This window comes from Cheilinus undulatus, linkage group 11, assembly GCF_018320785.1.
Source record: "Cheilinus undulatus linkage group 11, ASM1832078v1, whole genome shotgun sequence".
Classification (NCBI taxonomy): Eukaryota; Metazoa; Chordata; class Actinopteri; order Labriformes; family Labridae; genus Cheilinus; species Cheilinus undulatus.
In genome coordinates, this window is record NC_054875.1 from 10,861,054 (window position 1) to 10,876,591 (window position 15,538).

At 38.9% G+C, this 15,538-nt stretch overlaps 1 protein-coding gene and 1 long non-coding RNA gene across 4 annotated transcripts in view; both read left to right on the plus strand.

The window, feature by feature from the left end:
* The first annotated feature begins 433 nt into the window (after positions 1 to 433).
* LOC121518205 lies at positions 434 to 6,972 on the plus strand. The gene is made up of 4 exons (XR_005992630.1): positions 434 to 519; positions 3,203 to 3,273; positions 6,376 to 6,459; positions 6,815 to 6,972. It is a non-coding gene; the product is annotated as an uncharacterized LOC121518205 (long non-coding RNA).
* Positions 6,973 to 9,539: 2,567 nt separating this feature from the next.
* Positions 9,540 to 15,538, plus strand: part of tns2a (tensin 2a) — a 103,771-nt gene continuing 97,772 nt past the window's right edge. For all 3 annotated transcript variants that reach the window (XM_041799787.1, XM_041799788.1, XM_041799789.1), the window contains exon 1: positions 9,540 to 9,876. In XM_041799787.1, coding sequence (XP_041655721.1) covers positions 9,748 to 9,876 — 129 coding nt within the window. In that variant the 5' untranslated portion in view covers positions 9,540 to 9,747. The remainder of the gene's footprint in view (positions 9,877 to 15,538) is intronic.

Genomic DNA, 15,538 nt, shown 5'->3' on the forward strand with positions numbered 1-15,538 from the left:
GAATAACGTCAACAGTTTGTTTACATGGTGCTCGTCGTCCATTAGTGATGACGTTGAAAGCGCGGGCCAAATGTACGAGTGAAATGATTCCCCCATTCTTTGAATTATCGTGCTTGTTGGTGTCAAAGGCTGTTTTTTTTCTGTATATTACTTCCATGGAGTTACATTTAGTAGTTTAATCTACCATAGAGTAAATGCCGTCACATTCTAAACCTCATCTTCAGTGTTAAATGAAACCTAGCTGCAGAAAAACACAAACTGTAAGACTTCAAAAATGCTACCTGGTTAGCTTTCACGGTCAACTAAACATTAAAATTGAGCCTTTCTGAAAGTAAGATCGTTAATACCTAAAACCAGCATATACTTTATATAGTTAAATATTAATTTAACTTTGTTGTAAGAGTGATTTCCTCCTTTTGATCTAACTTCACAGCAAACCAAAGCATAGAGACCCTCTCCGAATAATGCACTTTCAAAGTGCCTCAAGTGGAGACTCCAGAGCCACACCAGCAAAAACATGTAAGTATGAGGCTGCACAATCTGTATGCACTTAACACATTCTGTATACAGATAGGCTACTCCCAAGATGTACAGTGTGGGATCCAGTTTGAAACAGCTGGATCATGTTTTGAAGATCCTTTTCTTTGCGCAAAGTTCAAGTGAATTTATTACATTATTGTAAAGTCTGTAGATGAAGAAATTGTTATTACTGCAATTTATGAAACCGTTTTCTGTTGTAAGATTTTGAGGGAGGATTCGACAAATCTTTTTAATTGTCAAACAAGTTTTTATCTCCAATCTGACAATTTGTTTAGGAGATTAAATCTTTCTGAAAAATACAACTATCAAACTAAAGCTATACTGTTCTCTGAATTATTGCCAAACAAGTACATGCATATAGGGAATATGTATTGGTAATTTGTGAACATTTTTAAAGAACAATAAAATCACTTTTACAACCATACAGATCTCATAATTTCAAAAAACTAAAGATAAACAAACTTAAACCCGAGTTATCTTGTACCAACAGCTAAACCTATTAAGTCAACTTTTTCTGAAAGTAACATCTTGAATACCTGAAATCAACATGTAGCTTATATTTTCAAAGCTATTATACTTTATTATATTAAACATTTCCCCCCTTTGGTTTGTAGACCGTTTCTGCATCATGTGCTTTCCAAATGCCACTAAAGGAGAATGCAGAGTCAAAATCAGTAAAGACATGTTAGTATGAGCCAACATGCATTGATTTTCCAACTGAAAAAACTGCATATTTACATGTTGGTTACAGTAATTTTGCACTTTTTTGCACAGTTGTACTAATTTTTGTATGCAAATACAATGTGTAGACTTTAAAGAAAAGTCTGATACGGCTTTACCTTTGAAGATCCTTTTCTCAAGCAAAGTTGAAGTGGATTTATTGCAATACTGGAAATAATAAAAGTTTTGAAAGAGTGATTGAGATACTCTAACAAATCTCTTGTAATTGTCAAACAACCTTAAATGTCCAGTCCGACAATTTGTTTCAGTGATTTAAGCTTGTTGAAAAGACATCAACCAAACTGAAAGCTACAGTATCTTTTGATTGCACAAACACTTTGATACACTCAGGGAATTTTTGTTTTGGGAAGATTTTAAAAAGGATGAAGCCCTTAAAATGGGACGCAACCATAAAGCTATTTGTAATTTCAGGAAACTAAAGATAAAAAATGAAAAAAGAAATCAATTCAATTCAAACAACATTACAAACCTGCCGTCCAGATTTAAGAGAAAAAAAAACCCAAGAAAGACAGTATACTGAAAATTAGAGGTGCAGTGTGTAAATTGTGGAATATTTGCAAAATCTCAGTCAGTTTCTAGATTGTGATGCTCACTTCTGACGGTACTGGTGTCAACCAATGGACTTTAAAAATACTGGTATCTATTATTTGATCTCTTCTGTCGTACTACTGAAAAGATGCAAAATCAAGCATGGCAGGTATGAATGAAAGGCTCATTTTAAGTCAATACGAATAAAACATTTTTTTATATTAAAGAATATTATGTTTAATTTTTTTTTTATTTTTTTACCAAGCTTGTTCCGTTAAATGCTACTAGGCTAAATATAACACACTACGCCTTTAAATGAAAATTTGTATTTTAAGTAGAGTAAATGAAAAACTATATAAATAAGTTTAGACTTAAAAGAGGCATCTGTACAAATATCTACAAATACCATAACTGTGACATGTATCCAACATCACTGTATCGGATGTTAGTCAGGGCCAAAATTATTTTATTTCTGGGAGAATTAAATAAAAACATTTATTCATAATATTTCTTGAGACAGCTCCAGCAGTTACAAACTTTTCACTTGTTCTGCACCATCTTGATCTCTTTGGTAAAATCCATAATGCATCATTAGAAGCTGCTTGTAGCCTCAGCATGCTTGGTATCTTATAGTCTGTCCATTTGTGTGCAGAATACAAAGGTGTTTAATACAGATTTTTGATAGACATCACATTATCTGTATTTGCTTTCTCATATATCTCTCAGCATTGCCTATAGGTACAATCATTATCTGTTATTTTTTATGTAATAAAATGACAATGATATTTGAATTTATTACAGGTGTCAAGATGACTTTTTGACAGTTTAAAACCAGGAAACAATAAAATACTGAAGAATATTATTTTTTAGAATACTATTGTACTGGAGGGTATTACATGCTGGGCCCCCTGCATACAGGACTCTTTGATTTCTACAGTAGGAAAAAGGGACTGATGAGGATATGACACATGTAGCCCTGCTTAACTTTTAATTCAGCTTCCTTCCATATTTTCCATGCTGACTAAGCTGGAAACCCTTCACACCCAGACACTCTGTTTCCGGCTTTTGTATTTGTTGCGTGCTCCGTGTCAAGTCTGACGTCAAATTCAAAAAGGAAGATAAATATACCTGACCTCGCTGATGTGTCAAAAAGTCTGTAGGATCTGGGATTTCCCCAGATTTGTTTTTTTGTTTGTTTGTTTGTTTTGAGATAGCGCTCCTTCTCCTTTCCTAGCTGGAATTGTTTTATTTTTTCCTACAGTTAAAATGAACACTGTGTTCTTTCCTTTTTATGAGAGTTTGGTGCTGACATGGCCAAGTGCCACAAAGAACAACCCAGGTGTGATATTTCCATCCTGTCTGACTTTATCCCATAACTTTTTACTGTTCCCAGAAATTCTGCTGGTTCATCTGCTTTTAGTCCCTAAACCCCCTCTGGTCCAGGTTTATTTTGTGCAACATTTGGTGAGTACTGATTATAGTCATAAGACTGGCATATTAAATGGCTTTTACTTTTTTGATGCAGATAATCCTTGAAAAGATTCTAAACAAGTATGTGCCAGTCCATCTCAGTATCTTCAGACGTAAGCATATAGTCTGTCTTTGACAGCTTTAGTACATAGTTTCTACTGAAGATGGGAAAATTCCAAAATGTCTCCTACATGAGAAATTTATCTCTCAAAGAGATCCTCTGACTTCCAGGCCTGGCTGTTCACAGATAATCCAAGGGGATTCGAGCTTTCAGATCGGATTAAATCTGTAAATCCGGTTGCTGCAGAGAAAGATTAGTGAATAAAATCCAGATAAACCCTCAGATTCTGTTGTTCACAACTTTGGAGTATCAGATTATAATTACTCTTATCCAGATATTGAGGATCATCTGTGTCCCTGCAGAGGGCTGGAAACAGACTGGGTTACAGGATAGGCAGAACATCTAAAGATTTTTTATTTTGACATTTTTTGATATTGGGAGACTTTAGTGAACATGTTTCAGATCTTTTTTGTACCTAAAGGAATTTTCAACCTTTAAATATTTAATGTATCGTACTGTAAAGTAAAGTAAAGCAACTATTAGAATCTTTCAGAACCTCCTCTGTGGACGCAATATGTGATGTGAAGTCTTACAAAATCCCAGTTATCAAGATTTGGTAATCCTAAAAAACATCTGCTCCGAGAAAATCTCTATTTATAGAGTTTACATAAAAATGTAGAATATATACACAAAGATAGTGATTTTCAATATATTACATGTTTTTTTTATTATATGCAGTTCATTTTTAGGCTGAGCTGTATTGACCAATCACACGTCAGCAGGCTCTGGATTATACAGGTAAAATACTCCATGCACATCAATGCACTGATGACAGACCAACTCCCATCGACAGGATTCTTATGAAGAACTAATTGTGTTTGTGAGCAGATATCTGCATAAAACTGCAGACAATCATGTTATAGATCAAACATGTAAACACGGGTCACAGATCTGTTACACAGGTACATCAGAAAATATATCAGAAAAAGTACATCAGAAGAATATCATGGAAAAGTTCTTTTTTTTCTCCTGTGATTTGATTAGAAAAAAGTGAAACTCCCACAAATTTTAGATTCCATTCATCCACAGTGAAACATTTCCAGACTTGTTTTGTTTTAAACTTGTTGATTACGGCTTACAGCTCACAAAAATATAAAAAAATCTTCTATTAAAATATATTAGAATATTGTGGAAAAGTCTATTTTGCAAAGCCTGTATTCCCTCACTTTGGGTCAGTGCACACAACCACAATCATGGGGAAGACTGCTGACTTGACTATTGTCCAGAGGACAATCATTGGCACCCATCATGAGGAGGGTAAGCCACACAAGGTCACTGCTGAAAGGTCAGGCTGTTCTCAGAGGCTGTATCCACAGATATTCATAGAGTAGACTTGAAGGGAAAAGTGTGGTAAGAAAAGGTGCACAAACATCAGAGATGAGCACAGCCTTCAGAGGATTGACAAACAAAGCCGCTTCAAGAGCTTATGGGGGGGTCAGTGGATCTAGATCAACCACACAGACAGGTCCAGGAAATGGGCTACAAGTGTTGTGTCTCCAATTCTGAACCACAGACAAAATAGGTGTCTCGCCTGGGCTAGGGAGAAAAATATCTGGACCATTGCTCAGTGGTCAAAAGTCCTTTTTACAGATGAGAGTCAATTTTTAAATTTAATCTGGAAATCAAGGTCCCAGAGTCTGGAAGAAGATCAGACAGGCACAGAATCCAAGGTGCTTGAATCTAGTGTTTTCAGTTTCCATAGTCAGTGATGGTTTGAGGTGCTGTTGGTCCACTGTGCCTTATCAAGTCCAGAGTCAACGCTGTCATCCTTCTACCAGGAGATTTTAGATTACTTTATGCTTCCATCTGCTGAGAACCTTTATGGAGATACTAATTTCCTTTTCCAGCAGGACTTGGCACCTGCCCACAGGGAAGCCAAAACTACCAGAAACTGGTTTACGGACCATAGCATTAGCCAGCCAACTGGCCTTACCTGAAGCCCCTGGAGAATCTCTGTGGGGAAATGTCAAGAGGAAGATGAGTGACACAAGACTCAAAAAATATACACAAGCTAAAGCCTGCTCTCAGAGCAAGCTGGGCTTCATAAAATCCCAGCAGTGCCACAGACTGATTGGTTCTATGCCAGGTCACTTTGATGCAGTAATTTATGCAAATGGAGCTCTGACCAAGTACTAAGTGCATAAATAAGCACAATTCTCCAGAAGGTTAACATTTCTGGGATTTTTGATTGTGAGCTGTAAGTCGTAGAGATAGACATTAAAACAAAAAAGTCTTGGAATATTTCACTTTGGATGATATAAATGTAGAATAAAAGGAAGTTTAACTTCTTTAATTACATCACAGGAAAAAAACCCCAAACCTTGTCCTGATATTCTGTTTGTTTAGATGCACCTGCATGTTGTGACAGCTACACAGCTGTGGCCTTTTCTACATATGGTAAGTTAGCCACTAGGGGGCAGACTGAGTCCTACACTGACCCAGCTCTGATACTGGTTTACAAAGTCTGCCTGAGACTCTGAAATAGTTTTGCTGTCCTTTCGACCCTGTGCGTCTCATACTTGATGACTGGTGAGTCTAACCGCTGCACACACCCTTGGCATGGACGTCCTCAGCCTGTGGCCAAACAGCGATGAATTTATGCTGCGGTGGACCCATAAAAACAGATTCTTGAACGCAGCAGAGGAGCCAAAAAGAGGCTGAGACTGGGATGTTTAACATACAGGGACCATTGTAGATGATGGAAGTCCTCAAGAAACGACGTGAAATACATCTTGTGTGAAAAGTGTCCCTGACACAGCCTCAAGCAGGGGTAGAGTCATCCCTGACATCATCATTACTGTGTCTATTTCAGTGCTCCTTTGTTTCTTCACTGTTTGTTTCTTCTGATTACAACCGCCTCTCTTTCTCTCCATATTTGGCCTGTGTTTATCTTGTCTTTCTCATCTCTTCTTAAAGATCCTCTCTCTTCTCTCCCGTTTCACTCTCCTCCTTATCAAATGCTCCCTCTTCCACAGATCTGTCATTAATCTTCACTGATCCAGACGCAAAGTTGTTTCTGCCAAGAGTCCAAACATGAGCCAAGTATGCTGCAACAGAAGGTAGCCACATCATACTAGAGTAGGCTCAGTTTCTTGTTGTGCTTTTAGTCTCTTTCAGAAGAATATTTTATGATCAGATTAAAATTTGATCTTCATATCAGATGAGTGATTCATGGTTCAATCTGAACACAATCTCTTATCTGTCTCTTTAGTTTTCTTAAAAGTAGAATTTCTCTCGGAGTATAAAGTCTTAGTGAAAAAATGCCTGAAAGCCTTTATATACTTATTCATGTAAATACATTATTAGAAAATGTTACAGGGTAGTTTCCAATCTTAGAGCACTATCTTACATCAAGCTTTTTGTCCCTAATCATCTTAATAATCGAATCTCTGCTGTTTCTGTGTTTTTTTTCAGTGTTTCTGAGAAACTGAATGTTCAGAAGATACCACAGCAAAATCTATCAGGTTAACATCAACAAGAACAAACCTGCATTGTCAAAGTCATAAAGGGATTTTTAAAGTTTTATCTCAAACCAGCTCCACAGAGCAGGAGAGAACAAAAGCAGTGCATTATTTCACATCAATGGGTAAAGCAGTAATTTTTTCATCTGATGTGCAATATCATTACATCCAGAAAGAATGGTATTTGATTTAAGTAGAAATACACCATATTAATCTCTGCTAGTTTACATTGTCTTCTTCAAGTTCAATTTTAGCACATGATGCTGTATTCTGGTGTAAAAACTGAATTCAGAGGTGGTTGCAATGTCATTGGATGCCTTTTAAGCACATTTAAGACTGATCCTGTCTTTTCTCTTTAGAAGTGAGAACAGGAAGTTGGCTTTTTCCACCTTCTGGCCAGTGAAAGGTAAGCAACATTCATGGTCAGTCTGGAAATAAAAAAAAAGAAATGTTCAAACATAGGAGACAATAAGCAGAATTACAACCATTGTCACTTACTGAGAAAATAACTTCCATATTTTTCTTATATCTGGACAAATGCGATTATTTTAAACCTATGAGGCCAGAACCATCAAATAGTTGTCATATATTATTCAGATTCTTATTATCTAGAGGTGAGATAAAACCATCTTAAATAATGACAGAAAAAGATGGGAAAACTTTGTTGGCTATGTACAAGATTTGTTTTGTTTCCAATATAATACAGAAGGCTTAGTTTTCCAATATGCTGATATGTCTTTGTTGATCACTTCTGTTGTGGTAACAGTTTGCTTCAGGACATATTTGTTGTATTTAAAATATACCTAAATATAATATAACCGTGTATGTCATTAAAGGTCACATACCATGCAAAATACACTTTTTCAGGCTCAGTTGAACATCAGTTTGGATTATCACCAGTTAATTCAAGACCAGTTGAACTGGTACATCAGGGCTTCTGTGTTTGTGTTGATACTGCTTTCTAATACTAACACCAGCTGGCCTCAGTACCAGTAATAAACCATAATGTATGATAGCAGTGGGATGGCATGTACTTTAACATCATTTGGTTTCTTTCACTGGAATAAGGGGTTTACAAGTGTTAGTTTACAGGGGAATGGATGCCCTCAATGTCATCTTTTGGTATTGTTTTGATTGAGAGCCCTCTGGTGGCAGAGTTAAATAGTCTGCATTTAACTGGTTCCTTGACACTAAATACTTCAGGTTTTGAATTCTTGATAAATACATCTTGCCCTGTAGTGATATACAGTAACTAACATTTCCATCTTTTATTGCTTTTTCCTCTTGTTTTTGAGAGCTGACGCTCTGCATCACAGGACTTGACTTAATTAGAAGGAGTTAATTTCACGGCATGTAAAACCAGGAGGGGGGCTTGTTGTAAACAGTCTGCAGCCTGAGCTCATGTCTGAGTCCATGCCTGAAAGACATACATGGAGGGGAGGGAATGGGCAAAGCTAGAGGAGGGGCTGGGGTCCACTGGAAAGGGGCCCAAGAGAAACAGGAATGGGGGATGGATGGATGGATGGATGGATGGATGGATGGATGGATTGATTGATGGTAGGTCGCAGGAAGGGCGGAAAGGAAGGACACCTGGAAGGCTTGTCTAGGGCAAAGAGCCTGCAAAAACAAATCGGCATTGTGCCTGGTTTTTCTGTCTGGAGAGAAAAAATAAAGGAAGGAGAGAAAAAGAAAAGAAAGAACGAAGAAAACAAATGAGAAGAAAGGGGGAATGTGGAGGGTAAATACAACGAAGGGGAGGTGGCTTTTGGAGGCGCATCAAGAATTTGCCTTTTAAGGGGTACGCTCTCACTCTTCCAAGCCTTGTGAGCTTTTGCGTTGCAGCCAAAACACCCAAGGGAGAAGAAATAAACAACAGCAAAGAGACTGTGAGGAATAAAAACACGTGCAAAGTTAATAATTTTCCCCCTTTGTCACAGAATATTAAAAACACACAGGGCGTCTTTGTGCTTGAAATTTCCCTCAGTATCCAGGCAGAAATCAAGAATCCATCTGACATTCCTTCATTTAGCTTCTCCCATCCTTTGTTATACGTTAGGTAAGGCTTCTGCACAGACAGAGACCTTGTTCCTTGTATACAACACACAGGCTTTAGCATTGTAAACAAGGGAAGACTCAGGCTCAGTTCTCTCTGAATCACTGCTTCACCCTGCATCCCATCAGCTGCCGTCACTGTTTGGTTTTCTTGGTTGTTTTCTAGACAATATCGGCCATGTGTTTCCCCCGAGCCAAGGAGAGACGGCCTGTATCTGGGAGCAGGAAGCTGACGAGGAGGAGAGAGGGGTGGGGGTGAGAACAGAGAGGTGATTGTGTGTAGGAGTGAGGTAGAGGAGGAGAAGCAGAAGGAGAAGGAGGAAGGGACAGATGGGATGGTAAGATTTTATAGAGAAAAAGAGCAGACAGAGGGAGAAATAAAGCTAAATGGATAGGAAGAGTAGCCTTTGAATCTATAGAATGAGGATGCCAAGAGTTTCAGATGTAGAGAAGTGAAGTAGGGAGCCTCAGAAAGTTTGGGTGTCTGAAACAAAGAAGATTAGCGAGAGGGGGTGGAGGCAGAAAAATGGGGAGTCCACATGTGACTGGGCTGACTCAGAGAGAGAGGTGTTTTTAAAGGGTGTATGTAGAAAGGGGGGGGTGGGGGGGTGGTGGTGGCAGGGCAAGCATGCAGAGTGTATCCTTCCCTCTGTCCCTGTAACCGGCCTGAACAAGAGCCAGGAAAAGGGGAAGGGCCTCCCTCTCCTCCTCTCCAGCTGACAAAAACAGCTGCCCAGGAGAACGAGCTGGAGACAGTTTAGAGGAGCGAGAGGGAAAGAGGAGGAGGGAGAGGAGGACAAAACAGCATCCAGAGTCCAGGAGACGTCCACCTATATGGGTTGCGTCCTGAGTTCGGACTGGTGCGGGGAGGAAGAGGTGCTGCCGGTGCCGGTGGTCAGGAGCTCGTCCCTGAAGACAAGGAGCCTGGAGAGGAGCGAGAGTGGCAGGATGAGGCTGATGAAGGTAAGTGTGATGATATTCTAGATGAACATGGTCCCTTTAATGATGGAGCATGCACGTGGTGATGTGCACTTTCTTTAGCATGAAAGCTGCTCATGTTTACAGTCAGAGTGTTTGACTTCACATCATATCAAGATGATACACTTGGCTATGTGAGGATTATTTCTATTATCTATAACACAATATTGACCACAGTCGTTGAACATGTACCGTTCACCTGCATGCCCTGTAGGTTTACTGGTTTCTGCACAAATTTATTCTGTAAGTAAAGGGTTAAATTTGACTTTTTCTCAGTGTTTTATTTTATGGTCTGTTCCTGCAGCCATGCTTCCTAGAAATGTGATCATGCGCAGTAAATTTCCAACAGCAAATAAGTTTAATAGGAAACGTAATGTGAGCCAAATTACATAATAAGGAAAAAGGAAGTTTTTTTTTTTTTTTGCCATTCCTGCCAGGTCACATTAATGTTGATATAGAGCATTAGAGCAAGGTGCTTGTTGACTACGTATCTGTTTATTTTCATAGAAATTTTGCACCGAAGCAGCAACCAGCAAAGAACAGCGATTTTAAAATTATAATTGTCATGTTTATCCAAGTACTTGGAGTCATTTATTATTTATTTATTCATTTATAAAGAGCCAGTGTATGTTAATCAACATTTAGGCAAATGTAGATGCTCTAACTTTCATCTGTAGCCCCTTTGCCAGATGATCTTTGGCATCTTAGAATGAAATATCAACATTAACATTAGAATCAGTTCTATTGGCCAAGCACACTTATGCAATAAGGAATTTGACTAGTATAAAACAACGTAGAATATTAAGGTTAGAATATGTAGAAGCTCTTCTTAAGTTTTTTCTAATACATACATGCATATGTATAAAAGTCCATGATAGTGTGGTTGCAAGATGTACAAGAATGCTGAGTAGACATGATCAGAAGTATAAAATATGCAAGGATGTGGGCAGATTTAGAGTGCCTATAAAAAGTATTCACCCCCCTGGATGTTTTACACTTTTACTGATTTTATAAATGAATCATGGTCAATATAATTTGGATTTTTTGACAACAAAACATACAAAAAAAACCCCTTTATTGTCAAAGTGAAAACAGATTTCTGCAAAGTCATGTCAATCAAATAGAAATATGTCATGTGAAATAAGTAATTGCATACATTTTCAGCCCCTTAAGTCAGTATTTGATAATGATAATAATAATAACTTTATTTATATAGCACTTTTTAAAACACACAGTTACAAAGTACTTCACCATTCCCAAAAGGGGCAGACAGATAAGCAAAAAAACATAATAAACATACCCCAAATAGATAACACAACCAACATGCTCTATGTTCAGCAACAAACACATGTACATACGCTGCTGAGAAGCATCCCCATAGCATGATGCTGCCCCCACCGTGCTTCACAGTGGGAATGGTGTGTATGTGGTGATGCGCAATGTTCGGTGTCCCCCAAACATAGTGTCTTTTCTGATGGTCATAAAGCATCATTTTGGTCTCACCAGATGGAAGAACTTTATTCCACTTGACCATGGAGTCTCCCACATGCCTTTTAGTAAACTCTAGTGGAGCTGTTGTATGCAGAGCCTTTCCCATCTTAGCTGCTGAAGCTTGTAACTCCTTCAGAGTAGTCATAGGTGTCTTGGTAACCTCTCTCACTAGTCTCCTTCTTACACAGTCACTCAGTTTGTGAAGATGGACTGATATAGGCAGATTTACACATGTGCCATTCCTTGTTGTATTGGCTGTTGTTTGCATTAGAGGCAGGCAAGTGAGTTTCAGTATCAGGTTGTGGTCAGGTTGTGCAGGTAAACAAGTGCTGGTACCCTTCTGTTAAAAGAAGAAAAACCCACAGAGGTCACTGAAATAACTTGAAACTGACAAAAGTAATAACCTTACATCTGCCTCCAGGCTTCATAAGCATGACTATCTTATATCACAGCAGGTGGCTGGTAGTTTGCCTACACTCAGAGGTGGCCGTGTCAAATATTGTGAATGTTTGTGCCTGCTGTTTTCAAAGAGGAATACTGCATAGGATATCATACGCAGTGTCACTGGTTGGTAATTTAGAAATGTTCATCATGAGTCTGAGTGCAGTGCTTTATCAATAGAGTTCTTTCTTCCCATTTTGCAAGCTGGTACATTGAAGTCAATAAAACCGAAATAGTTTGTTTTGTAACTAATTCCTTGGATAACCCTTAAACTTTTGTACTGACTCAACTCCAGTTTCTGACTCCCTGAAAAGATATTTCAGAAAAGATTTTGCAAAGACTGATTATCTTGAGAGGTCACTGTTTACAGTCCTTTTTTTAGACTCCTGTTGAAATCCTTCCTGCTCCCTAAGAAACTTACAGAACAAATCAGACGGTGGAGAAATAGCAGCAGCTTTCTGTCTCTGTTTCCTGCAGTGGTTTGCATTATATTCTCTGGATGGGGGTTAGCACTGTTGCTGCACAGCAAGAAGGTTAATGCGTCAAATCCTGGATGGCAGGGCCTCCTGAGTTTGCGTGTTTTCCCTGTGCACAAGGCCGCCCATAAGGGGGGATAAAGGGGAGGACTTTCTGGGGCCCAGCCAAATGGGGGGCTTATGGAGGCGAGGAAAATCATGGTCCTTTGTTGAGTTAATATTTTATTTCAAACCTGAATAATAGCCACTCTTATCAAATGATTTTTTAAATTATATTGTAGGACAGTATAGACTTTTAAAAAATGTAAACATCTTTTTCTTACAAAACAGGATTATATTGTTATTGGCAATGTAAAACAATATGGATAAGTCATGATGTGAACATATGTCAAGATGCAAGTGAATGAAGGAACTTTGAGGGACAAATTAATGATTGTGAAAAAGGGTTGGCAAAAATGGGTTTGTGGTTAAAAAAAAAAAAATGGGATAGCAGCAGCAAAAATGGGCTAAAAATGTAAAGGGGGCAAAAATGGGTGGGGAAAAATGGTGAAAAACAGTTAAAACGTACCAAAAAGAATTGGTTCACAGAAGCAAAATGGGATACAAGCATCAAAAATGTATTAAGAAAGGTATAAAAGCATCAAAAAATGGGTGGGAAAACAGTGAAAAGCAGTTAAAAGTGGCAAAAATGGGTGGCAGGGATTAAAAAGTAGCAAAAATAGGTGGCAGAAATGAGCAACACGTGGCAAAACTGGATAAAAGGTGAAAAAGTGGGTGGAAACTGAGATGAAAAGGGGTTAAAAAGTGCCAAGAATAATAGCCCAGTACTGAAAAATACTCCTTTCAGCACCAAAATGAGGTAACTGTTAACTTGGATTCATGCATGCATTGATACCATCAATAAATCACAACCTCAATCATTCTCTGGGTTTTTCTGACTATGCATACACATAGGGTCTCATAGAGTCTCTCCAGGTGACTCTAAATTGCCCATTGTTGTGAATGTGCATGGTGCTTTGTCTCTCTGTGTCAGCCCCTTGTTAGATTGGCAAGGGGGTACCCCTCTGAACTCCATTAACAGTCTCATGACTTTTTAAATGCTGGATATTTGTCTGTGAAAGTGAAATCTCATGAGCAGTGGTTTGTTTTAAGGCAGAAATAAGAAGAACATGTTTTATGACTTGAAACTAATCCTGCAACTTTCCATTAATAGAATAAATTCTTGTGGTATTAATGGTATGCATACTCTATTAAAACCAGATGAGCAGACACATGACACACCGGAGTATTTTAATTGGTTGTTTTTGATCCAAACAAGAAGAGGCTTTGCTTTTAATCTGCAGGAGTTTAGAAGTTAAAGAAGTGATTGTTCTTTAGAGAATTGTGTGTGGGTGTGGATGTGTTTTCCATGGCGTTGATTTGAAGGACAGTGCGGATGACGATGCCATCTCAGAGTTGAGGTCACATCTGAGCAGACACAATGGCAGTGTTGTGATGCCCTCTGCTCTGTTGGAGGATTACCATAGTGGTAACAGGCTGGCGGCTGCAGTGATCTTGAGAGAACAGAGAGAACCTTGAGCCAGTTTGCATCACAGAGGATTACATACAGACTGAAGCATCTGTCTTTTTATCCAAATGTTTGAGTTATTTCCCTGTGGTGGTATGTGGAGATTGTTTTTAATGTGCATGCATGTCTTCTTCTATTTCTCCTTGATTCTTTGTGTACATGCTCAGTTACACCACAGCCCCAGTGGCTCCATCTCACATGCTGAGCAGCGTGGGAACGTGGAGCCCTCAGGACTACGTCATCCAGCAGTGACTGACCCCACTACAGGGGTGTGGGAACCAGTTTGATCCCAGAGATTACACTGACCAAGGAGTCTCATTGGTCTATTTGTGATCTTTGTAAATGGCTTGCTTTTCTCTGCTTGTTTTTGTCATTTCATGCTTGTGGATCTCCAGACAATAATCAGTCTGAGAAAAAGGCAAATATTAGTGAGGACCTGCCCAGAATGTGACCTGGCTTAAAAAGTTTTCATATCTTGGCAAACATCGCGTACATACAGTACATACCATGTCAGAGTTGTGCCAAGAACTTACTGGAAATATCTGGCAACAGAAAATAATCGTCCACATGTTCTGCTCTCACTGTGATTATATAATTTAGCGCTGTTATGTCAGGATCACGGGAAATGGATGTTCACTTGTTTTTGACTTCTTATATCACCCAGTAATATCACGGTTAAAAGTCCAGCACCCAGGCAGTTTGCAGAGCTGGGTCGATACTACAGACTAAAGTAAGACATGAGCATATTCCTTGGTGTTAAGGGTGCACGTATGCCCAGGTGTCTCAAACTAGAATTCTGTTTAACGGCAAGCTGGAGGCCATTCTGCTAGATGCAAAAACAAGTCAGGTTGTATGTGATGGTACGGCATCTATGAATCCGTCTAAATTGTGCAGCGATTGACCGTGACTCTTGGCCTTACCCTCTTGGCTACAGGCCTCTAGGGAGTCTTTTGTATGTAAAGATTGTTTTTGAACTTATTGCTTTTATTTTTATAGGACAGCTGAAGAGAGACAGGAAATAAGGGGAGAGAGAGGGGCAAGATAAATCAAACAGCGCTTCGATTGAGTCTTGATCCTGTGACCAGTACACCTAGAATTCCAGCCTCTGCACGAGCGCACATGCTGTACTGAGCAACTGAGCCAAACTGGTACCCAAATAGAGGAGTCTTTTTCAGCATAAACTGCGCTTCATAAGGTATCTTTACTGTCAACTGTTGTTTCTGTTTCATGGAGATTGAAGAAGAAAAGTTTACTTTCAAACAGCTTTTCTTCTTCAATGCGAAACTCATCCATGAAACAGAAACAACAGTTGACTGATTAGTAAACATGCAAGTGGTCCCAGAATGCTTTGCAAGTAGCTTTCAGCCTCATGCTGGAAGCCATTGGCCGCCATCGATGTCCCTGTCTGATTGAACACAAAATATAATTGTGTTTAGTCGACTAGTTCAAACTCATGTGAACACACTCAGTTTCTGCAACAGTAAATACCATACCATAATGATGTTTCGTTGGTTTGCAAAATGTGGCTAATGTTGGCAGCACTAGCTTCTCAGGCTATCGATCCTTTTTGCCAATTAACATCCAAATTCCTGAGTTTAATCACCAAACGCTTCAGTTATACGTGAATATATTCGGACATTCTCAGGACAACATAATCCCCATTTTCTAGATA